General features: G+C 45.8%; 1 protein-coding gene across 2 annotated transcripts in view; it reads right to left on the bottom strand.

Annotated features, from left to right (window-relative positions):
- Positions 1 to 25918, bottom strand: part of IL13RA1 (interleukin 13 receptor subunit alpha 1) — a 332178-nt gene that overhangs the window by 235345 nt on the left and 70915 nt on the right. For both annotated transcript variants that reach the window (XM_069212531.1, XM_069212532.1), the window contains exons 2-3: positions 5516 to 5652; positions 261 to 393 (exon numbers count right to left, since the gene is read on the bottom strand). In XM_069212531.1, the coding sequence (XP_069068632.1) occupies positions 261 to 393; positions 5516 to 5652 (270 nt within the window). The remainder of the gene's footprint in view (positions 1 to 260; positions 394 to 5515; positions 5653 to 25918) is intronic.

Raw genomic sequence — 25918 nt, forward strand, 5'->3', positions numbered from 1 at the left:
CATAGAATGAACTAGGACATACCTTGCTCTCTGTTGTAGCTAAATTTACAGCGGCTCCCGAGCCCAAGTCCAGGTAGTCTGGCCTCTTGTTCTACCATTATAATAGTCTGAAAGTCCCAATGTTATGTCGGTGAGTCTGCAGCAACAAGACTTCATAGAAATTCTGTGACAGCACAAAAGCGGGCACAGAGGCACTATTACACAACCCGTAAACCCGAACGCTGAACTTCACAAACCCCTTCAATAGATGAATATCTTACCTTTCAGAAAGTAGGAACAGCGTTTCACCCAGTCACTTTCGCCAGCGTTTGCACATATTGCCTTCACTTGAAAGCAAATGTCGTTGTTCAGATTAGGTGGAATAGCTGTGCGATTTTTATGTGTACTCCGAATCTATGGGAATAGAAGATAACTGTATTAATGTCAGCAAATCTGAAAATTTCAGAATTCCAAACAAATTTCAATATGTATATCATTTCCATCTCTCAATTTCTCATCCTTTCTCTTCTATCAAAACATTCAAACATGTCAACTACAGCTATCTTAACTGTAATTAATTCAATTTAAATCAGGTCAGCCTTACTGCAATATCAGCCCATCCTTACTTACTTATCCCAAAAAATCTTAAAGCTGCCAGTATGTTTTGAAAGTATAAAATTACGTTTTATTGATCCATTTAGCTAAAGGGCCCGATTTAGGGTAGGCGTGACGAATTTCCCGGCCGCCATTTTATAAGTGCATTATATCCTAATTCACTCATAAGGCAGATGGGATAGTCGTCATGTTTATCACAGGGTACCCATCCACTAAACTCTAAATCAGGCCCTATGCCTCAAGAGTCTTGCAGTTGATAATCAACAGTCATTCCAGAATGAGGTGCAGTTTCATTTGAATTGCAGACATGACCTTTGAATACTTCTCCTATTAATCTAATGCTATTGAGCATCTTAAAGCAGTACTTTGACACTGAATGAAGGCACGTGCTATAACTCAACATGTTACTAGTGAAGAGAGAAAAGTGGCTGCATATGGTCTAGAGGGTTTGATGGGAGTGGAGGAATTTGATGAAAAATTTACTTTGTCCCAGGAAGGAAGGCCAACTGCTGTACCTGCGTTCAGAGGTGAAGAAGAGGTCTGTTAGTCTACTGGGAGTCCATTCACAGAGACAAAGAAGAACCAAAAGGTTTCTGCAGAAACTGTGATGATGTGCAGCATGAGATAGCAAGCTGGCTGGAATGTCTCCTCTACCCTGGTGTGGGCAGTGTGATGTTTTATAATAACATAACTGCTATTCTAAAACTGCCCTGATGTGACCACACACATTTCTGTGTAGGCTAGACAATGTACTCTTTGGACCAGCAATACCCGGTAAATATTGTGTACAGAGTTTGGTTGACCACAGGATAAAAATGTTGTGCAAAGAAATGAACGACAAATTCTCAGTGGAAGGACAATAGATAAAAAGAAGAAAGAAAAAAAACACATCTCCACAAAAATGAAGCTTTACTAAAATAAATCAAAAGAATATAAGTGAAATGTAACTAGGGGAGACGGCAAAGGGCTCAGGCCCAGGACTAAATAATGTGCCCAGGCATATGCTCAAATAGCCTCACAAAAGGACCATGGATCCATGGAGAAAGTGAAATAGTCATGTAGCTTTGCTCACAAACACTTATGATGTTATACATCAGTTCCTGCATGAGGGAGGATAAATTTAAGATTCATCATGCTCGAGTACCAGACGACATTTTCCAAATGGCATTTTTAAAGGACTTCAACAACCAGTAACATACCAAAACCCAGGGACTTGTTTTGATGCAACTCAATGAAAATGTAAACAGTTATTATGTATTGTGTGTATACAGTTGAAGTTGATGTTTGCTCCCATTCTGTGGCCTGGCTCCCAGTTATGTCCTGGCTTTAAACAACAGTCATCAGGTCATCTCGTAAGCTATGCACTATGGGGGTTATTCCAACTTTGGAGGAGGTGTTAATCCGTCCGAGAAGTGACGGAAAAGTGACGGATTTACCACCAGCCGTATTACGAGTCCATTATATCCTATGGAACTCGTAATACGGCTGGTGGTATATCCGTCACTTTACCGTCACTTTTGGGACGGATTAACACCTCCTCCAAAGTTGGAATAACCCCCTATGTGTTTAATATAATAGAGTGAGCATTGATTTTGCTTTATATTCTCAAATGCCAATTTCCAAAAGGTATTAAACAGCATATCTGAAGTTTGGCAGACAGGGTACTCCGCATTTTTTTGCAGACCAGCAGACATGGCTTCTGCCAGAAAACTATACACAAAAAATCTGAGGCTGGGTTTTGAGAAACTCATACTTGTTGCTCCACAGCATTACACCTGTATAACAAAACAGACATGATTCTAAGGCTCATGTTCTTATCTTTTCAATATTTACTGAAATGGGCGCTTGTTGTTACCCAAAAGTACAGTATTCATTTTGTCAAACTCGAAAGGTTGAAAGGCTAAGACAACCTACTAGGATTTCAACATGACCATGGAGACAAACACGGATCCATGGAATAAGTGAAATAGATATGTAGCCTGGCTCACAAACATTTATGATGTTGTCACTCAGTTCCTGCATTAAGGAGAATATGATTCAGATTCGTCATGCTTGACTACTAGGCGACATTTCTGAAATGGCATTTAAAAAAAAACAACTTTGATGACTGGTAACATACCCAAGCCCAAGGACTTGTTTTGATCAACTCAATTAACATGAAAAAAGTCATTATGTATTGTGTGTATGTAGTTGAAATTGGTGGTAGCTCCTATTAAAGTCCTCCATGATGCCATCAATTTTGGTGGAATAGGTCTTCTCGCTATACTGCCTTGTTCAGAGTGCTCAGGTGTACAAATACGTCAACTTCACTGGTTGTTTTGCTTTCTTGGTAATGACTACTGGTAATGACTATATAGCACTGTAGTCTTTCAGTGCAGTATAATCCAATGTACAGCACATAGGTATGATGCACTAAAACCGTGTTAGGCAATGGGGAAATAAATCAATATCCAGCTATAACTCAGGTATACTGTACTTATAGCAAGTCAAATGTGATCATATGCCTCTACAACAAATTTATTGGCTAAGTGTTAACAAAACTATCAGAGTGAGGTGATAGCAGAGTGTCAAAGGGTCAAGCCAGCTACGTGTCAAAAGGGGCTGCATAGAAATTGAAGGAAATGCAATTTAAATTTGATCATAGAGGAACCAAAGTCTTGTTGGCATGTCTTGGACCAGAGTAGACATAAAAAACAAAGAGTTCATAAAGGAAAAATCCTTGGAGGTTCTAAATGTGCAAACTGGATTATTATTATAATTTTTTTTTACAACGCAAGAAAACACACACAAGACTCTGCTTAATAATAAGAGAGGACATGGAATGAGCTAGGGGGTAGCTTCGGGGGGGAACGGGTGTTTTGGTTATGACATCCCCCATTTATTTCTTCGTTTGGTAGTTGGACCTAGAGGCCCTGAGATGGTTTGCCTATGTCGTTGTCTTTTTTTCCATCATACTGATTTCACTCTGAGGTTTGAACTTATTCATTCTTTGGGTCACAAATCTACTTACATAAATCTGCACCAATTGAAGTGCTCCTTGAATGGGTGCAAATGTACTGCTTTTTTGGAATTCACAAACATTTGCAGTAGCAAGCATGAAAAGCTGCACTAGTCTCAGATTTCCAGGTATAGTACTGCAAACAAACACCCAAAAGGTAAGGGAGGAATGTTTACAAATTATCTAACTACAGGCAATCACTCAAGGTAGCATACCAACCCATCTTTTTTCGTCCGCTTGCCAGAGGGCCTTATTTAGGGTTTGGCAGAAGGCATAAAGGCAATATGATGGTGGACTTTATGTCTGCCACCCTGCCTTTACTTCTGCCAACAGATTTAGAGATGTCTGTCAGTCCCACAGACATCTCTACACATTGGCAGCTCCTCTAAATGTAGGAAACATTTGACAGATGGCCCAGTCAAACATGATAGCTGTCCATCAATCTTTTCCAGAGTTTTTTTTCTTTTTAAGAAACAAACTGCCAAAGTGTGAGTTTGTTTTTGAAAAAAAAAAAAAAAAAAAAAACTAAATTACCAGCACACCATGGTGTTTTCTCCCACAGACTGAGGGGTCATTTTTCTTTTTTTACTGTACCTCACCACCAAGTTGTACCTAGTGGTGGTGGACAGTAAAAAGCCATCTGACCGTCCACTCTAAATACAAAAGACAGTCAAGTGGCTTAATATTGATGACCCATGCTCCATAGGGCCGGCAGAGGGACTTTTACACCATTGACGTAAAGTTTGCAGTCTGCCCGACTAAAAATCAGATGGGCTGACCTTGAGCTTGTCAAATAGTGTACTCTGTTGCCGATGAGATAGAGTACCCTGTCTGCCAAACTCCAGATCAGCCCCAGAGACCCGCCTAATGCCAATCAGTATTGACTCCACTCCTCATGGTAGCATCCATCCCATACCTTGGTCATCTCACTCATCCACCCGGTGTCCCAGTATTTTTTAGTTGGGAAATTTAAGTTCCACGCCACCAGAATCTCAATGGCTAAGCTAAGCCCCTGGGAACGAGAAGTGGTTTAGTGCACAAATAGCCATAAGAGACCTAGAATGAAGAAGCTTTGAAACACCACAATGTGCCTGCTGCATCATGTAACCTGTAAAATAATGGTTACGTAATGTATGTGCATTGAAATATACATAAGCACGATGTATGCAAGAATGAATTATGCAAGAAATATATAGTACGCACACACAATCGAAATTCACTTAGAATGCAAGGAAAGATTCTATGTTGTATAAAATCTAGTTTAACGTATATTGTATCAAGGAAATATTAAGCACACAACACAATCGTTTATTTAGGTTTTTCATCATAAACAGCTGAATAAATGAGTAAGTGAATTAAGTATACAAAGCAGGGATAGAAGGAATGCTTGAATTAATCTCAGCCACTAGTAATCCCTTGGGCTGCAGCCCAATCCATTGCTATTCTTCACACCATGCCACCTCAGTTTGGACCAAGCTATATCCAAATTAATCTAGACCCTGCTCCAATAAGAACAGTCCAGCCTGAATTGCCAAGCCAGGTCCTCCCTGAAACGGAACACAAGCAACCCACGCCTGGTTTCGCCCTAGTTATCGACTCATCAGTCAGGAACAGCACAGTGTGCACGGGACCCACGTGTGCAGATACCCATCCCACTTAGGGCGACATATTAAGTATACAAAAAAGTGATGGATGGAATGCTTGAATTTATCTCAGCTACTGTCAATCACTCAAGCTGAATTACATTTTATGGTTCGGGATGCTGCTGCGAGTGATTACCAGTGGCCGAGATTAATTCAAGCATTCTGTCCATTACTGTTTTGTATATTTTATTGCATTAATGAATTAGGCCATTGATTAAGACTTGTGTGAGTTCTCTTCATATTCAATATGAATGTTAGATTATAGAACAGCTCATCTTACCTTTTTACTGTTTAGCACACTTTCATATATCAATTCACAGGTCGCATTACTGGTAAGGTTTTTTGGACTGTCCCATGTCCAGTTCACAACAAACAGGTTCACAAGCTCATCTCTGAGATTTGAGGGAGGGGGGATTTCTGTGCAAAAAAAGCATATCATATTTTTATGTTATTCTGACTGTTAAAGGTCAATACACTCCTATCCTACTTTTTGCTTTGTAGAACTTCCATTGAAAATTCATATTACAACTTGATAGTATATTCCATGTTACACAGTAAAATCTGACAATTTCGAAATTAACATCTTTTGTTCACATCTATTTGTGCGTACAAGGCCAAATCACGTGCACGAACTGCTGATTCACTGGCATTGCTAAAAGTGAAAAGGACAGCAAAATGATAGACACGAGAGCTTTCAAAGTAATCACATACATAAGGTGGAGGGAAGACAGGCTTATAACAGAAACATAGTTGAGCACATAGAGGCTAAAGGTAAGGTAAGAAAAGCCAACACAGGAGTGGGAACAGCCAACAAATGATGAGGAAAGAGACAAGCACACTGTGGTGTAAAATATATGATAGAGGGAGTTCCAGATGAAAAGTATGGCACAGCACTCTGCTTAGACTTGACTCACCATAAAGTAGCGCAGAGGGTTAATACACCTGCTGCAAAGAACAGAACTGTATTTTATGTGGATAGCTGAGTCGATCAGTAAAGACAGCCTTTACAAGTGCTTTAAAACAAATGAATGCATGTGAAAGGAGGACTAAGGAGAGATGATAGCACATTTGCTGAGTGGTAATGTATGAATCAGAGGAGGTGGTCATGGGGTGAGGGGGTGCCAAAAAAGACTGTCGCACAGGGCGCCACCAGCGCTAAAGCCGGCCCTGGTTGCGAGGTCCCAACTGAACTAGTTTTTAGTTGGGGGGAAGTTTTAAATGTGAGAAACCTAGGTTTCTGGCCTCCCTGGGCAAGCCTCAGTGCCTTGTCACAGTACTCTATAGGTGGAATGTGTTTTTTTTAAGTGCTGGAAACATTCCGCCTTGTCAGCCTAGCTCCTCAGGGCAGGCTTTTAGGCACAAGGTCTCTCTTCTGCTAAGTCTGCCGCAGGTCAATTCCTCTGTGATCAGCTTGGCCCAATAGTTACAGAAATCCTTCTGCTTCTTGTGTCGCTGAACACTGGCACTGGAAGTAGGGGTGCGGGGAGTGCTGCAGCACCCCCAAAATAATGATACTGGTATTCAGAAGGAGGATAAAAAATAAAGATGACTTTTCATTTTATTTTTTTGTCTTGTCACATTTGCTAGTCTTCAAACACAGAGCTATGGTCAGACTATGTCTTCGGACAGATTCCTTCTTATTCTTTTAACATGGAGATTGGAGTTTACTTTAACTGCAAAGTGAGAGGATTTTGTAAAGTGAAGTTTGTGATAATGTTGTTGGGGTACAGAGAGATTGAAAAGAAAGGCTGGGCAAAATGTGAGTACCTGTAAATGAACTGTACCAATATTTCAGAATATATCAGCAGTTAGGAAAGCAGTGACGCATAGATTTTTCACAATATCAATAAGTTCAGAGATCTCCGCAGCACTGTCCCTGAAGCAGGCAAACACAGGGTCAACCACTATCTCTTGATCATTGGAGAGTAGTTCCTGTTCCAGTTCCTAAAGTGAGTTGTGTTCTTCTAGCAGGGCCACTTTCTTCAGGTGGAATTTTCCTAGATCCAGGAAGGTTCTATAGATGTGGCGGATGAGGGACCAGATTCATCCTGTACACCAGCCAGTAAATGAAGATATTCTACCACCCTGTCTTCCCTGTTTTATCATGCAATCCCTCGACCTCCTTTTGTAGCACTTCCTCTATGTCTTACTATACAATTACCAAGGAGGCCAGGGTTCATGATGGCAGAATCCAGCTGCCAACTGGTCATACTTTCCTCAGCTCCTTAGTCACTCCCCTATTCAGATGAGCTTTCAACTCATCGGATATAGTCAAAACTAGTTTTCTCCCCTAATACGATAGGAGTCTGGCTCTCTGGGAAGGTCCTGAGAATGAATAGGAGAAACCCTCTCTGGCCTCTCCAAGTAAAAAGGTAGTGGCAAAGCTACCATTTCTCTATCAGCTGTTCCTAGTCACTCCCAATAGGCTACTTTCTGCTGAGGGGTCAGAATTTAACACCAATTAGCACATTATGGGCTCAGAGAAAGGTTACTTGGAGCTTTGGAGGTGTGATGATTGCCAGAAGGGGTTTAAAACTATATCTGAGCGAGACAGCACAAAGTACAGTTTTACAAAGTTACTTTTCCACTTACATTTATCACAAATCTGATTTCACCATTAAGTCACATATTGAAGTTTAGGTAGGAAAGAACTTTGTAGCATTTTTGTACAATTTCCCCAAGTGGAGATAGGAAATAACACATTTAATCCCACCTAGACTTGTTCTGAGAAGACTCTGGCAAGGAATACACAGAGAAACAGCTTTTGCTTTATGTCTGGTCATTTTTTGTGTCCTCAGTTTTTATACATTAGTATCCTGCTATATGGGCTTATAAAGCACACTTTAGGCATTACTTAGGAATACATAAAATAGGATTTCCTAAATTGCAAAGGCATATTTCCTTTCTATCTGTCAATGTAGTGGTTTTAAACTGGTGGAGTCCTGGCAAAGATGATTCCAGAAAAAGAAAAAAAAGAAGTTAGGGTGACCATGCAGATATGACATTTGTTACACCACTGTTGTAAAACCAAGGGAGGAATAAATTCCCTTATTTTCTGCCACCACGCCTGGGGCTCCAGAGGCCCAAGCACATTGTCAGAATGATGTTTGGTAGCCTCAGCTATCTTCCTCCATTTCTCACAAGGAGGAACACAAAGAAACGTGGGCAATGTTGTGCCTGTGCCAACCACCTTCTACCATATGAGCACAGAAGAAAGTAACCTGCACTTACAAGTGACTCTCAAAGAGCTGCCTTCAGTGCAGCGCCGGCTCTCCGAGCATGGCTTTGGACAGGGAAGAGGTGGGATGGGACAGAATATGGTTTTTGTAAGTGGCAAGAGACCACATTTTTTTACATTTGTATTTGGGCAGGAATGCTTATTTTCAGAGGGTGCTGGAGTGAGTGACAGAAGGCTGGTATTCATTTATATATTGATGGGAGGGGGGAGAACATAGTATGAGGGTCGTGTGGGTTGATGACAGGAGGCCAGATTTTATTTTAGCACTTGGACTGCAGACCATATTATGCATGGCCCTCTCTTCACTTTTTTGCCTTGCGTATTTTTTGGAAGGAGAAGCACATGATTTAATGTGCTATATATAATATAACATTATAGATGGCTCGAATGTGAATAATGGGGATACTTTTCACCTTAAAGTTCTGAGTGGCATCATTGACAACTCGAGTTTTGACGTCAATGTATAACTGATGTCACTCAGAATCCTTCAGTGAAAAACATCCCCACAGTCCACAATTACTTACCGGTCTGGTTCACTCATCCCAGTATGCTGAAATGATCATAGATTGATCTAATGAATTATCCCACTTACTACCCAAGACTATTAAAAATTGTAAGATTTGCGACATTGAAATCAACTGTTCTATTCCTGTTTTTTATTTGTATGTCGCATACTGTGCTAGCAACTTCAGTTTCTCCATGCTGGTTATTACAAATCAGTCAATGAGGCAGTAACAGATCACAATCGCTTTTATTAAATATACATCATGGACCATGACATTATTTGCTTTGGAACAAAAATGTATGTTACAGTTTGGTACCTTTACCCTGCTAGGCTAACCCCTCAACATCTTCCCACCCTTCACCAACCATGTAACACATTCTGGCACAACTGATGTCACCTTCACCCTACACCATACTTATCTACAGACAGAAAACACTAGCACACACAACAATCAACCTTCATAGTCTCAGAACACAAATATTTCTCACAACACTCCACTATCACTTATTAACATTTCACCAGTAAAACAATATCATTCCTAGCAAGGTACAACTATCCAGATGCCACGCTGGAACACAACCCACTAAATACATCACACTACATCATCTATCTTGAATCCAACCCTGAATATCACAACATCTTATCCAGCACCATTCTGCACCCTAAATCAATCAGACGACAACCTTAATATCCCAGCACATCTCTCAACATGGCACCACAAAGGTTAGCATTCATTATAGTATGAGCCATACAAAACGAGCAATCAGAAGGGGCAGTGTGGTTAAGAAGACAAAGAAAGACAGAAGAAGAGTGAAGGAAAGTGGAAAAGCTTTAAACAAAGAACCTACAAATGGTTGAACACACACCCACAATGCCCAGGGATTTAGAATCCAGGACTCTGAAAAACCACACATGGGAACACAGGGACAGAAAGAAACAGGAACCAGGGCCACAGAAAAGGTACTGCATAGGCAGAACTGGGCAGACAGACTATGAACAGTAAAAAGAAGCTAGAAGCTGGAGTGATCTAGACAACCAATTACTCTCTTCAGTCACACAGTTTGCTTAAAAAAATTAAAATAAAATAAAAATACCCCACACAGGTGAGCATTGGGCCACCAGCACCTATATTTTGAAGTGTGTCATATGATCAGCCTTGTCCCAAATCCTTCCTAGCGGTCACACTTCTGTCCAGAAATACTTTTGGAGGGATGTTGAAATCACCTCCCAGTCTAACATATATATATTCATCATCATTAGATGATTATTATTTAAATTTACAAATACATCTCCTTTTCTGATCCGAGTCAAATTATGTAACAAGATACATGTGTATTTTAGGCAAATGAACATCATGTTCCATCTAGCCTCTTTTAAGCTGACTTATTCTTTCACAGTCAAGCAAGTCTTCCCCAGCAACGCCACAAATCATCAGTTTTTCTTGTTCTGTCATATCCAGCATCTCCCTCTTCTTATTGGATCGCTTAATTTATGCATATTCCAATTCACATTTTTTCAACAAGGCACCGTCATATCCTTAGTCTTACATTAATCAGCGCCATCCTGAATACTGAGTTAGCTGGTGCCCAATAACAAGTACGATAGGAATACAAAAATAATACTTAAAAATGAAGATGGTGAGACTAGAAACAAATTGGTAAAATGATTGTTACTGTAGATTCATCACTATTCATCAAATGTTGTAACAATCAAGATGGCTGAACCTGTACCCAAGATCAAGTTGAAGACTCTTGCTGGCCTAGAAAAACATCACCTCTGGCAGACATTAAAGTAGAGCCTAAGGGGGTCATTCTGACCCTGGCGGTCGGGGTGAAAGCGGCGGCCAACCCGCCAACAGGCAGGCGGTCAAAAAAATGGAATTCTGACCCTGGCGGGAACCGCCAACACAGACCGCCACTTTAACACTCCGACCGCCACGGCGGGACAAACAAACAGCGCGGCGGTCACCGCCAACAGGCAGGTGGCAGACAATGTACCGCCCACACTATCACGACTCACCAATCCGCCACCTTTTCCGGGGCGGGAGCCCCGCCGATAAAAACACGGCGGAAACAGACATTTCCAATGGAAAACGCTCACCTCGACACACTCCACGCGGAATCGGGACAGCATGGAACCGGAACTCCACATCCTCCCAGCCATTGCCTTCCTGCTCTTCTTCCAGGATCACGAACCTCGCCGCAGACGACAACGGTGAGTACTGCACCTACGACACAGGGAAGGGGGGAGGAGGAAAGGTTACGGGCACACACATACACCACACACCCACCCCCACCCTCACCCCCACCGATATACCTACACACCAATGCAGATTAAAAAGTCAGAGTGACACCCCCAAACCCCCACAAAAAAAAAGCAAAGACAAAAGGCAATGATTGTAAAATTCGAACTATATTATTGCAACAATAAAATATAGCGTTCTTAGCAACATATAAAGAATTATTACACATCTAGAACCATATCCATACAAGTAGCAAAAGTCCGGCACAGTTATGCAAAGTACAAATGTCTGTGGGCCAATGTTCAGCAACACATGGGCAAAGCCCACACGCGAGATCGAGTCCATTGGAGGGAACACTGCTGGGGCATCACAAAAATTAAAAACAGGCACCTCAGGGGGAAGGGAAGTGGGGGCACCTCAGCCACATGAGTCCACGACGCCAGATCCACGAAGGGCCTCCATGCCCACTGCGCCATCCTGGGGAGTGCAAAGCCACAGTCTCACAAGTCTCTACAGTGGGTGGCTTGCCCACTGTGCCATCCTGGGGAGTGCAAAGCCACAGTCTCTCAAGTCTATACAGTGGGTGGTTAGCCCACTGTTCAATCCTGGGGAGTGCAAAGCCACAGTCTCACAAGTCTCTACAGTGGGTGGCTTGCCCACTGTGCCATCCTGGGGAGTGCAAAGCCACAGTCTCTCAAGTCTATACAGTGGGTGGGTTGCCCATTGTGCCATCCTGGGGAGTGCAAAGCCACAGTCCATCAGGTGGATAACAGAGTCCACTGGTCATGGAGGAGGCATGGTGGGCAGAGTGCCTCGTGAAGCCCTGCCCGACACAGAACCAGGACTGCCAATGGGCCAGCGGTGCTTGACAGGAAGGGCCCAGCGGAGCGGTGCTTGAGATGAAGGGCCCAGCGGAGCGGTGCTTGACAGGAAGGGCCCAGCGGAGTGGTGCTTGACAGGAAGGGCCCAGCGGAGCGGTGCTTGACAGGAAGGGCCCAGCGGAGCGGTGCTTCTCACGGCGGAGCCCTGTTCAGCTGTGCTTCTCACGGCGGGGCCCTGTTCAGCGGTGCTTCTCACGGCGGGGCCCTGTTCAGCGGTGCTTCTCACGGCAGCCCCTGTTCAGCGGTGCTTCTCACAGCGGCCCTTGTTCAGCGGTGCCTGTCTTGTGTTTCGAGTGAACCACACCTGGCCAATACTTGCTGCTCAGTCAGCATCGGACCTTTCCGTTGCGGGGCCCTCCTGTGATGGAGTCCTGGGTCTCTGGGTCTCTTCCGATACCCCCGGAATGGGGCTGGTGGGGCCCTCATGGCCAGGTCAGCTGCACCCTGCCTTTTGAGTTTTGCTGCCCTTGGCCTCCTTGGCAGACTCTCCGTGGCCCTTGGCTCCCCTACCCGATGTGGCAGGTGAAGGTGCAAGGCTACCCTCCTTGGGGGCAGGCGTATCAGGCCTGTCGTGCCTGGCCTTCAGTTTTTTGCTCCTCTTCCCAGGGGGGGGGGGCTGGCTGTGCCTTTGCTGCTGGACGATGTCCCAGCCCAAGGAAAGGGCGGACTCCAAAAACCAGACACGACGTTCTTGGGAGTTGCTGGGCTGGTGGTGGCTGAGGTGTTTGTGGAACTCTTACCAGATGGAGGGGGTGGGTCAGGTGAGGAAAAGAGGTCCACTTTAGAGAGGAATTATTTTTTAGGAGCCATGGGAAGGGTAGCTGGAGTGGGTATGGGAGTGGAGGAAGAGAATGTGGTTGTAGGAGAGTCAAGTGTGCTGTCTTTGGGTGCAGGTGCTTGGGCTGGAGGCTGACGTGAGGTGGATGGCTGTTGTTTGGGTGCCTGCCTGCGTTTGTGTGGTTTGGAAGCGGGGGTGACAGACACACTGGGAGAGGACACAGGGGACATGTACATGGCAGTGGGGGTGGTGACTGCACGTGTGCGGACTGTACTGGAGGGTGTGCTGGTGATGGGTGTAATGGCTGATGGTGGTGTGCTTGCAGGTGTGAGTGGAGACGTCACAGGGAGGAAGGAGGGAGACGAGGAGGTGGGGGACACAGAGGAGTTAGTGGCTGTTGGCATGTTTGCATCTGTATGTTGCTTGGGTGAATGCTTGTGTGTTCTGTGGTGCTTATGTCTGGATGAGCTTCCCTTGGGTGTTGAGGTGTGTGCAGGCCGGTCTGTAGGTGTGGATGGGATAGGCAGAGGAACAGGGGAGTGGGACTGGGTGGAGGGAGTTAGAAGAGGGAGGCTGGAGACAGGGACAATTGCTGCCGTCAGTGCTGAGGCCAGAGCGTTGAACGATCGCTGATGGGCAGCCTGACCCGAATGAAGGCCCTCCAGGTATGCATTGCTTTGATGCACCTCCCTCTCCACACCCTGGATGGCATTCAAAAGGGTAGACTGCCCAACAATGATGGTCCTCAGGAGGTCAATGACCTCCTCACTGAGGGCAGCAGGGGTGACTGGGGCAGGGCCTGAGGTGCCTGGGGCGAAGGAGATGGCTGGCTTCCTGGCCGTGCGGGCACGGGCCGAAGGCCGAGGAGCTGCTGGGAGGGCGGTGCTGGTTCGCTGGGTGGCGGCTGTACCTGTAGTATCGGTGGGCACGGATGTTGCCGCCACCGCAAGGGAGCTCCCATCCGAGGACGTGTAGGTGTCACTGACGTCTGCACGGGTCCCCGTGGTGGAGCCCCCCTCGCCCTCCGTCTCACTGGTCATGTCGGAGTCCGTTGCATGGCCCTCCGGGGCCATGTGAGATGCAGCTCCCTCTTGCGCCGATGCCACTTCTCCTCCGCCTGATGATGCTAATGCACACATTCACAGAAAAACTAAGAAAATGGGGGGGGGTGGAAAACATAAAGACAAGTTGAGTGCATGCATTGGGGACACCGTTGGCGGAGAGGACAGACACAGAAGCCCCCTGCACTACGCTGCGCACTTGGGGTACACAACTCATTCCATGGGACATGCCCTACAAGCCTATGGGCGACAACTGCCCACACAGAATACACAGGTCCATGAATCGCGTTACTAGGCACCCTACTGAGGTGGGGGCCGCGGGCCGGGGGCACAGGACCATACCTCACGGAGGGGCCTATCCTACTGAAATCGCCCTGGCCTAGGGATACCCACAGCCCTCCTCCCCCACCCAGGCACCTCCACTGCGCGCTAAATAGCTGAATGTGCTGGTACTCACCCCCTTGTGTCTGCTGTGAGGTCCTCAAATGCCCATCTAAATCGGGGTAGGCGACCACCAGAATCCGGGACATCAGGGGGGTCAAGGTACGACTGGCACCCCTCCTAGGTTGGGAGGCCATCCCCAGCAGAGCCTCGGCGGTCTTCCTGCTCCCGCGGCGGATGTCCTCCCACCTCTTGCGGCAGTGGGTGCCCCGTCTGTTGTGGACCCCCAGGGCCCGGACGTCCTTGGCGATGGCATGCCAAATGTCGATCTTCTGATGGGCGCTGACCTATGTGACATGTACAGGGGGGGAAGAGAAACATCATCACTTTTCTGCATGCTCGGTGTGAGTGGCCCCCCTCCCCAAACTTGACCTGTGGCACATGCTCTCATCTGTCGTGCCATGCATTCGTCATTCGCTGCCCTCCCCTCCATCGTACATCCTCACCACTCATCACAGGCATACCCACTATGCATATGCATTGCCCCCCGTGTACTCACCTGTTGGTCTGGAGGACCGTAGAGTAGCGCATACTGGGGGAGATCCCCGTCCACGAGCTTCTCCAACTCTTCGGAACTGAAGGCGGGGGCCCTTTCCCCAGTCGCAGCAGCCATTGTCACTTCCAGACCGAGGTCACAGCAGCACTTGCAGTATGGGTCCTCTCCTGTGGATGATCAGGTCTCGTGTGATTAAGCATAGAGAAAATGGCGGTTACGGCCGCGGCGGTGCGTACCGCGACCGCCGGCACTCATCACCATTGGCTCCTGAAACCCATAGGGTTCAATGTTGTCAAATGCGGCTTTGCGCCGCGGACTGCGACCGCCTACCGCCACGGTGTGCCACGCCAGCGCAATGACCTCACTTCACATTGTCACACTTCACAGGTCAGGCAGCCGCCATTTCAAGGGCCCACATGGCTTAATTCCTACTGCGTCACACATGGCTAGGCCTTGCACCGACATTCATACTAGCCATTCAATCCCGAGAGATTTGTGTTATGTGCATGCTGTGGGCACTTACCTGTGGGTTGCTTGACTCTGTGCTCCATGTTGTCCTTCCTAGGCACCGTTCGCTGGGACTTGCGAGGAGACGGAGGAATGTTCCCGTGTACAGACCGCTGGTGGACCTGTCGACAATGGAAGAAAGACATGTCATACTCACCTACAGACTCAACCGTGCCACTATACAGGAACTGTGTGCCCAGCTGGAGCCAGACCTGATGTCACCCATCAGCCAACCCACAGGGATTCCGCCTCTAGTGCAGGTGCTGTCAGTACTGCATTTTTTGGCCAGTGGATCATTTCAAACTACAGTGGCCATTTCATCTGGGATGTCTCAGCCTATGTTTTCAAAGGTGTTGTCCAGAGTGTTGTCTGCCCTGATGAAATACATGCGGAGCTACATCATTTTCCCTGAGGTGGGTGACTTGCCTACAGTGAAGGGTGATTTCTATGTCCTTGGACACATTCCCAATATCATTGGTGCCATTGATGGTACCCATGTGGCTTTGGTTCCCCAAAAAGACAATGAACAGGTGTACAGGAACCGAAAACATTATCATTCGATGAATGTCCAGGTGGTCTATTTGGCTGACCAGTACATCTCCCATTTAAATGCCAAGTTCCCAGGGTCAGTGCATGACGCGTACGTCATGCGAAATAGCAGCATCTCTTATGTGATGGAACAGCTACAGAGACACCGTGTGTGGCTAATTGGTGACTCTGGTTACCCAAACCTGCCTTGGCTATTGACCCCAGTGAGGAATCCCAGGACCAGGGCAGAGGAACGGTACAATGAGGCCCATGGGCGTACTAGGAGGGTGATTGAGCGGACCTTCGGCCTCCTGAAGGCCAGGTTTAGGTGCCTGCATATGACTGGTGGATCCCTAATGTACTCACCAAAGAAGGTGTGTCATATCATCGTGGCCTGCTGCATGCTTCACAACCTGGCTTTGCGACGCCAGGTGCCTTTCCTGCAGGAGGATGGTCCAGATGGTGGTGTTGTGGCCGCTGTGGAGCCTGCGGAGAGTGAAGAGGAGGAAGACGAAGAGGACGACACAGACAACAGGGACAGAGTGATACTGCAGTATTTCCAGTAACACACAGGTAAGAATCTACTCCTGCATTGTATTATATCTGTAACTGTAGTGGCTCTCTACTGTCTGACCTTTCACCCCAATGTATGGTAACTTAGTTGTGTATTTCACTTCCTATTTCAGTGATCTGATCCCCACGGAGTGCCCTCTGGTTTATTTCCCCATGGACTACCGCTGTGTGACACTGGTATGTTGTCATCACAATGTAAATAGAAATGTTTTGTTGGTTATATCGAATACATTTGGATTTAAATAAATAGATAGCAGACTCCAGTTGGTTTTTGTGCAATAATTGTGTTTATTGAAGTTTAAAAATAGGTGTATAGTTCAAAAAGGGTAATGGGTGATGGTGGAGACATGTCCATGGCAGAGTCCAGACTGTCGTTCCTACAGGTGCATTGTCCATATGCCTGTGGAAGGTGGAGCAGGGGCAGTTCAAGGTTGGACAGGGTGAACAAGTGGGACAGTGGGATGACATCCGGGGGTATCCGTGCATGGCGGGGGTCTTGACATCCTACTCTGTCTTCTTCCTAGATCTCAGGCCTTTCTTGCGGGGTGGTTCTTGTTCTGCAGGGGGTGGGGTCCGGGTGGGCCGTTGCTGTTGTGTCGGGGCATCCTGACCACTAGCGCCGGCGGAGGTGGTGGGCTGTTCTTCCTCCATGCTAGTGGCAGGGGCCCTTTGGGGGGCCACATGGTCCCGCAAAGTGGTGACAATCTGGTTGAGTGCCACCACCATTGTATCCATTGCGGAACTGATGCTGCGCTGTTCTTCCCGGAACCCCATATTCTGTTGCTCATGCAGAAGCAGGATCTCCTGCAACCTGGCCAGGACCGTCGCCATCGTCTCTTGGGAGTGGTGGTACGCTCCCATGATGGTGGTGAGGGCCTCTTGGACAGTGGGTTCCCTAGGCCTGTCCTCCCTCTGTCGCACAGCAGCCCTCCCAGTTCCCCTTTGTTCCTGGGCCTCTGTCCCCTGGACGGTGTGCCCACTACCACTGCCCCCAGGTCCCTGTTGGGGTTGTGGGTTACCCTGGGTGCCCTGTACTGGTAGACACACCGCTGCTTGACCTGTCCTGGAGACAGAGGCATGGGCCCGCTGGGTGGGTGCTGTGCTGGTGTTTCCAGAGGGGGGTAGGTCTGCTGTGGCCTGTGGCTGGCTGAGGGTAACCGACTGTCCAGAGGTCCCCGATGGTCCGGGCTGGTCATCAGGTTCTAGGTCGACAGAGCTGCTGTCATCACTGGGGGCCTGTTCTGGGGGTGGGATGGACAAATCTGGACCCTCCTGGCCGGTGTGTTGGCGTTCGGGCCCTGCAGGGGTAAAAGAGTATGGTTATTGCTTCTGTGTGTGCCATGGCGTGCGATTTGTGGGTGCCCTTGTCCCCCAGTGCTGGCAGTCCCTTGTGGAAGGAGTTGTGAGGGTGGTTTGTGGGGGGGGATGGGTATGTGCAGTGGTCATGCTTAGGTGATGGGTGTCCATGGTTTGTGTTGGCATTCAGGGGTTGGTGTTGGGTTGGGTGGGTTGTGCTGGTGAGACATTAGCAGGGAGGATGTGTGCTGGGGGGTTGGGGGTGAGGGTGGGGCTGTGGGTTGGCATGCTGGTGGTTGGGGGGGTGAAGTAGTTGAGATTAGACTTACCAGAGTCCATTCCTCCGCCTACTCCAGCGAGGCCCTCAGGATGCAGGATGTTAAAGACCTCTTGCTCCCATGCTCTGAATTCGGGTGGAGTGGGTGGGGGTCCGCCGCCAGTCTTCTGCACAGCGATGTTGTGTCTTGACACCATCGACCGCACCTTCCCCCGTAGGTCGTTCCAGCGCTTTCGGATGTCTTCCCGATTTCTGGGATGCTGTCCCACAGCGTTGACCCTGTCGACGATCCTTTGCCATAGCTCCGCCTTCCTGGCTATTGTGGTGTGCTGCACCTTTGTGCCGAGGAGCTGGGGCTCTACCCTAATTATTTCCTCCACCATGACCCTGAGTTCTTGGTCCGAGAACCAGGGGTGTCTTTGGGGTGCCATGGGGTGGTGTGGATGAGATGTGGGGTGGTGTTTGTGGTGCTGAGTGTGGTGGTGTGTGGTGTTTTGTGCGTAGATGTGGTGTGGGTGATGAGGTTGGGTTCCTGTGTGTGTTGTGGTTTGCGTTCCCTGTGCTCTCTCTCTGTGTATTGCGCCTTGTCTCTGAATTTCGATTTGTGGGGGTTTGTGGGTGATGTGGGTGTGTGTTTTATATTGTATTGGGTGTGTGGGAGTGTTGTTTGTATGTGTATCAGGTGTGTGTGTTTCAAATTGTCCAATGTGGTTGTGTTTTGTAAAGGTGTGTGTATTTTGACCGCGGCGCTGTGTACCGCCAATGGAATACCGCGGTTGAAAGAACGCCGCGTGGATTCGTGGGTCGGAATGGCATGGGCGTGTTTGTGTTGGCGTGACGGTGGAGGTTTGGTCATCTCCAGTTTATCGCTGACCGCTGATGTGGCGGCCTTCAGTGGAGGTCGGGTTTTTGGCGGTTTGGCAGTTGTGGGTCAGAATGACCGTGGCGGTTTACCGCGGCCGCGGCGGTGTAATGGCGGTCTTCTGACCGCCGGTAAGCGCCTTTTACCGCCGAGGTCAGAATGACCCCCTAAGTGTACTATGTCAATAGGTGTAACAGCATAAATTACATAATGAAACAATGAACCACTATTGTAGGCAATTCTCTCACAAGATCACTATTATTACTCGAATATGAACTGTTAATTTATTCTTCTGAGAGAATGTGAGTTGGCAGCAAAGGCAGAAGAGCCAGTAAAGTACTTTACAGCTTGTGATGAGTCTCTCAGATGTATACCTACTACAACATTTGTGAGTCTGTAATGCTAGGCAGCACTTATAACCCTGACGTCATGCAATAAAGAATTCTTTATTAAACTGAGGGGAGAGTCTAGAAATAGATGGGAGAGAATGGTGAAGTGGGCAACATATTTATTAAGGCTATACATGTTAGGGGGGGAAGTGAAAAGGTAAGGTTGTAATGACAGAAGCAATGCTGCTTGATGACACGAGAAAGAGGTAGATGCTGCATAAATGAAGAGGTGAGAGGAGGGCAATGTTTTATTCAGAGGGCAAGCTCTTCATACAAGAGTGTAGAGCAATCAAGTAGGAGATAAGCACTATATTTCATGTCAGGCCCCTAGGTTACAGCAACAGCAGGTAGGTCCTGTCATCCTCACTCCAACTGTCCCCATCTCCTAGTTCCCACTCCACACACCAACATGTTATTATATCATTCACTCTCAGCATGCCAGAGACCATCTCAGAAATGCATGGAATGGGACCACCCCCCCGCACCAAAATACTACAGGCAACAGAAACATAACAAGTTAACCAAGAATTTCCCTACGTAATGGACATTTATAACTGATACACACCTATCAGTGTCCTGCTGCAAAACAGAACAACACATTGAAGGCAGGAGTTGAACACTGCGATAACAGGAACAGAGATGTGAATGGGAAAAGCTACTGGTCTGATTCAACTGAGGTTCGTAATGGAAAATTATTATTAACAGCAACCTCCCCATCCTCACAAGTGGTACTAAAGTCACTGTATTTAGTGTACAAGGGTTCTGACAAAGTCCGAGCTTGAATCCACCAGAGACGGTCATAGGGAGCCCAACCAGTCTATGGGGACTGGTTCGTGAACAAGCCTGGCAGGGATTCATCTATGAAAGACTGCCATGAAAATATTGATGAACTTTCAGGAAAAAGTAAGTATGAATGATATATAAATCAATGAATGAGATACCACCCAGTATGTTAAGGAAAGTTGTTTGAGGGCACAGACTGTGTACCCCTTTTTTCTGGGTTATATTCCGTTTTGTTGGCAGAATTTCTGCTACATTGGTAGACACAGGTGGATTTTCTGTTATGAAATATGCCCTCACCAGAGCGGTGCCTCCCCAGGCGGATGCAGCCAGTCAGACAAACCTGCAAGCAGGTTTTGAGATGAAAAGGTGAATTAAATTATTGTCACCTTTGTGGAACTGGCGGATTTGTCTCCCAGTGGGTGGCCGAAGTCAGCTCCTTAAAAGAGCGTTCTCTGCATGTATGTGAAATAGGGTATACAAATAAAAGTCCTACGGAAACTGAAATAGTTAAATTCACAATAAGAAAAATCGGCAGAAAAGAATCCAATAATAATAATAAGAAGAAGAATTTCTTTAGAAATGGGGTTGACCACACTTAATTGCGTATGGGTTCCTGGTAATCGATAGCCACGGCCCATCTTCTTAGGATAATGGGAGAGCGTGGAGTGGTAAACCTTCATCCGTTGCTGGTTTGTTCCGTTGCATAGTTATGGACACAAAGTCGTAATACGCATGCAAATAATATCACCGGGACTCTGGACTCTAATACCCATTCCTGGTTCCTTTAAAAACCAAACACCGAAAAATGTGCTCTTCTTAATATTTCCAAAATGTTTAGACTCCTTCACTAAAGACCGAGTTAAACCACTTTCATCTGTGCCTAGGCTTGACCTAAAAAGGAGTGTGTGACCTTTTGCTCTCTACGAGAAATAAACAATGCTTGTGCACAAAGTACAAAAGGCAATCATACCCAAAAACAGAAAGACAAGAAAGGCGCGATCCTAAATATTAATAAAAGAAATAAAGGAGTCCGTTATAGCACTGACAGTAAGGAACACAGGCCCCTGCACAGTGTGGAGTGTGCTGATGGAGTGAACGCACAGAGAGAAACAAGAAGTGCATAAATCTTGTTCCCCTTTGATACTAAAGCGGTTGGTGTTGGTTTTCTTTTTTTTATTTGGGAGTTGCTTGTAGACGTGACTATGGCGAGGCCTCGCCCCACAGTATGCATGCCTATGGTAAGGAATGGGACGAGGAATGCACGAGGAGTTAATGGGTACACTGTGTACCTTTAACCATGTTGATATGTTGCATTGTGTGTTGAAGCTTGTTGTTCCTGCAAAATTAGACGATAAATGTACTTTTTATATTGTTCATCTTAAGTACTTGGATATGTTTTATGTCAGTGGTCCTTATGTCTTGATTGTAACAAAGTTTTATGACCATAAACAGATATCCTGCGAGTGAAGGGAATTCATTAATCTGACCTTGAAAAGTTCAGCACCCATAAACTGGAGTGGTTTTCAATCAGGCCTAATGTACAATGCAGCATTTGAATTGTGCACCCAGGCAGCCTGCTAGCACTCTGAGACTAGTTGTACTTGGTATCAGGCAGTGTAGCTTCTTTTTTAAAATTAAAACGCAAAAATAATCTCTAGTGCTAAAGGAGATGAGGGAAATCCCGTTATCTGTTATGAATAAATTAGGAAAATCGTTCCCCATAAATATTTGCACACCAGTTTTGGTATTTTAAGTTGGCTTTTTGCTCAGATCAATCAAGCCCTAAATAACTGATGTGTAAAGATATGTCACTGTTAAGGAAGGGCTCCACGCCTCATTGCTTCAAGGGACTTTTTTTAAGAGTTGGCTCTTGGTCAAGACCTTTCTTAAATGCTTTTTTTGCATCTGAAACTTTTTATCAGTTTCCATGAGCTCAGTCATATTCTCAGACCGAAGTTTATTTTAAGGTAGCTTCAAGAACCCTTTACAAAGATGTGCTGTAGACTAAGGCCGCTATAAAAATCATTTTTAGATATGAGAATTATTCTAATAGCAATTTAAAAAAAAGTGTGCAGAAACTGCATTATGCCCCCCCCCCCCGTACCGTTGGGTGATATTGTAAGGAAAGGTTCGGTTTACTCTGAGGCAGCTTCAAGAAACACTTTTTCAGCCACTTTGCATTCGAAGGCAGTTTGAGAAACTTTTTTTATTTAAAAGTACTGCAGCTTCCGTTTGTTTTTTCTGACATCAGTGATATTCTATGTCAACATTGCTTTAAATGCCATCCTTTTATGCCGTTTTGTTAGGCAGGCTCAATAATCTAATCAATGTCATTCTTCTGGGATTTGTAATGTTCATGTATTTGAATTACTTGATTGTTGTGTAGCATAGATGTGCTGTTATTCAACACCAGTCAGATTGTGGAAAGTGTAAACAAGCATTGTCAAAGACAATGCTTCCAAAAATACTTTTTTTCGTAAGTGTGATTGGTATTAGTTGCTATCTGTGTCCATCAGGAAGGAAGAGGTAAAGCGGACGTGGTGAAGCAACACATGTCCTGATCAGTGGCAGGAGCCGCTCCTATATGATTGGCTTACCTTGAGTGTACTGAAGTGTGTGCAATTTATTTGTAAGTTAGTTTGAGTCAGGAGTTGGTCTCTGTAAAAAAAAAAGAAAAAAAAAAAGGGACACTCATTGGAGCTTCAATCGAGGCAGCTCCCCAGGATTTCTGCCCTCTCCATCCTGGCATGGGTGGCAGATACCTGAAGCCATCCCTAGTGGAATTGACCATGGCCACGGCAGGGCTGTTGCCTGAAAGGAAGGACCGGATCCGAGAGAACCCAAAGACTGGCCAAGCATTAGGTCGATAAGGCTACTGGTGGGCAAATTCCCCCAGGTTGCCATTGTCAATCAGTCTACTTTAATGGTGACACACAGAGATCAGCGAGGAGTTGATGATCGAGATCTGTAAACAATGCACAACATGTGACCTATAAAGGCTACCATTCCAATGCTAAAATTAGAAAGCATTAGGTGAGACTTCCATAATGGGTTTCCCACCTGCAAACGTTAGCCCACTGCCATTGCCACAACCAGGGGTTTCTGGCACGGATTGCAAGCACGGCATGATTTATAAGTGGGTCCAAGATGAAGTCAATGATCACTGGTCCCACACCTACTGGCACTATTGAACTACCATCCTAGCATAGGTCTAGAATGCATCTATATGCCATACTGGCTTGGTGGACTGAAGTGAAGAGAAATGTTGTTACCTTCCTAGTGTGTTTGAGCACTGCAGATCACAGTCGATGCTTTTGTTTTTACTAAGTTTCTACAGAGCCACGGACATCACCTTTATCCTACTACATCAAATAAGTATGACACCCACCAGCTGAAACAGTGTGGGTTAATGGGGAGACCCGCTTTACAAGTACTAAACTGAACACTTACTACAAAGTTGAAGTACCTGGACCGCCTCCAGTGCACTGCTCCACAATGACGATCTTGCATTGAAGCAGAAAGCATTGATTATTCGACTTCGTCAGCATGAATCATAGGCTATGGAGGTTTTAGGCAGAAGTGAGTCAGTTGTGGTGAGCTGGCAACACAAACAGTGAAGCCGATTTACTTTGGCTGTTTGGTTAATGTATTGCTCGGTAGGTCTGAGTCAATCGCTGAAGCAGGGAAGCACTGAAGCACTGATTTGCTGGAAGGCTGTGTTCAAAGAATGAACACAAGCCAGGGTTCAGAAGGGTCAGGTGGGACTTTCCGTAAAACGACAACACTTCTTCGGTGCCTTTATAATCCAAAGGTCCTACTCTGCCTGGTCGGTATCATGATGGGCTTTGGAACAGCCAGAGCCGAGCGCATTTTTTATGCGCCTGCAGGGCTTAAAGTGAAATCATTTACCCTGATATTTCTCCAACTTAGTTCTTTTTTCACACAGCACAGCTTAGAAATAGAAAGGAGCAAACCTTTCTCATTAACTCAGAGAAATGTTGGGTTAAATGAACTCATTTGGTGCACACAAAACATGCGCTCTGCGCTGCACAGAAATGCCCACCAGGGTACGACCCCTGGAGTTTACTAGGATGGCCGATGCTGATTACGTCATCACTGAGGAGACCATGCTTCATGTTACATATTATTCTACTTTTTCAATTAACTGTTCCTTGGATTGAAACTTAAGTTTTATCATTTTATTTGAACTGCTGATGCCGAGACTCAAAATCAGCTTCCTGGATCCAGTGTCAGCAGCTCTAAAGGTGATGCCACATCCTTTCTCCAAGACATCCACTGCAATGCATTGGTGAGAAGCTAGCTTAATATGTATTGTCATTAGACAGAATGCTAGCCCTCTCATGTGGCAGTTAAAGAAATTACCAACTGTGTAAGATAAACGTTGGCAAAATAAGCAAAAGAACGTACATTCCATTGATTAGACATGGGGAAGATCCATTCTTGATGCAAACTGTAGCAAGATGGACATTTTTTTTGCTTTCTGAAAAGAAGGCAGCACATTTAATTTGGAAAGCAAGGTACTTGCCCTACTTAAAAAGAAACAACCCAGTTGTGTTGATATTGAATTTCCAGCAGCATCTATGAAAATTCAAAGGACCTCATTAAGAGGAGTGAAGCAGCCGGATGTCAACAAATTTGACAGATTTAACGCCTTCCATCTTGCTGTTATTGTAGATTCTTTTAGAGATTGTGCCTAATAAAAAGGAATGTGACTTAAGAGAGCACAGTAAAAAGAGGAAACACCCGAACCCTTCACTTTCTGGGGTGTGAGGTTCTTCTGATCCTCTCAGGGACAGAGTGAGGACAAGCTCTGGAAAGGGACCTTTCATTGTTTCCGGAAAGCAGCTCCAAATGATGATCAGCTTAATTTCTGATACTTTCAACAAGCAAGAGAAGCAGAGTGGTTGTCTCCTGCAGGAAGTAATCCCTTCCAGATTTCCATCTCTTCTTATTCTCTCTCATCCTCCTGGTTCTCTCCCTGCTGTGATATTGGTGAGCTGAGACTCGAGCTTCGAGAGGCAGAGACATTCAGTAGGATTACTTGAATAAACTGGCAACTTACATCTCCTCTAATTTGAAATTGCCAGTAGAGGAAGAGCAGCCTTCTACTAGTACTGGTTTTAAGCAATTAAGAAAACCAGTTTTCCCAAGATTTGCTATAAATTCGGCTATGCATGTTCTTTTTAGGGGGAAGAATGATAGGATGGAAAAGACCTTTATAACAAGATTCACGGTGAGACTTTCTTTGTTTAAAGGGGATGTGGATCTTCCGTAAAATTTCTCTCTAGTCCACTTATTAGCCAACCTCACAGGGCTGTTGTTTTAAGGAGTGGTATTTCCTGACCCAGTGGCTAAAAGGGTTAAAGCATCCCTAAAAAGGGCTATAGGGACCAAACCCAAGATTGACAGCAGGGCGGTGTTCTTGTTTTATACTTCACTGTCCCTGGTGACAGGTTTTCTGACTATCTGTTGCCTTATAGGAGGCAGAGAATGGTGCTCATTTGTTAGAAGTTATGGAGACCCAGGTAAGATTTCTTGCATATATTACTTTTGATAACTTGAAAGATTCAGCATTGTCTACTAGCCGGATGGTTGCTGCAGGAGGCATTTGGATCTGACGGGATGGAAAAATGATTCCAGTCAATGGCCTGTGTCAGGCAAAACTGTTTGGGGAAAGACTAGAAAAAGAAATCAGAGAACCATTCCCATTCTTTAAGCATGATACAAGGTATTTTTCTAAAAGAAAAACCTTACAAGAAACCTGTAGGAAGAAATGTTAATCCTTTGCTTTCAGCCATTTCTTCA

The sequence above is a fragment of the Pleurodeles waltl genome, chromosome 2_1 (assembly GCF_031143425.1).
Source record: "Pleurodeles waltl isolate 20211129_DDA chromosome 2_1, aPleWal1.hap1.20221129, whole genome shotgun sequence".
Lineage (NCBI taxonomy): Eukaryota > Metazoa > Chordata > Amphibia > Caudata > Salamandridae > Pleurodeles > Pleurodeles waltl.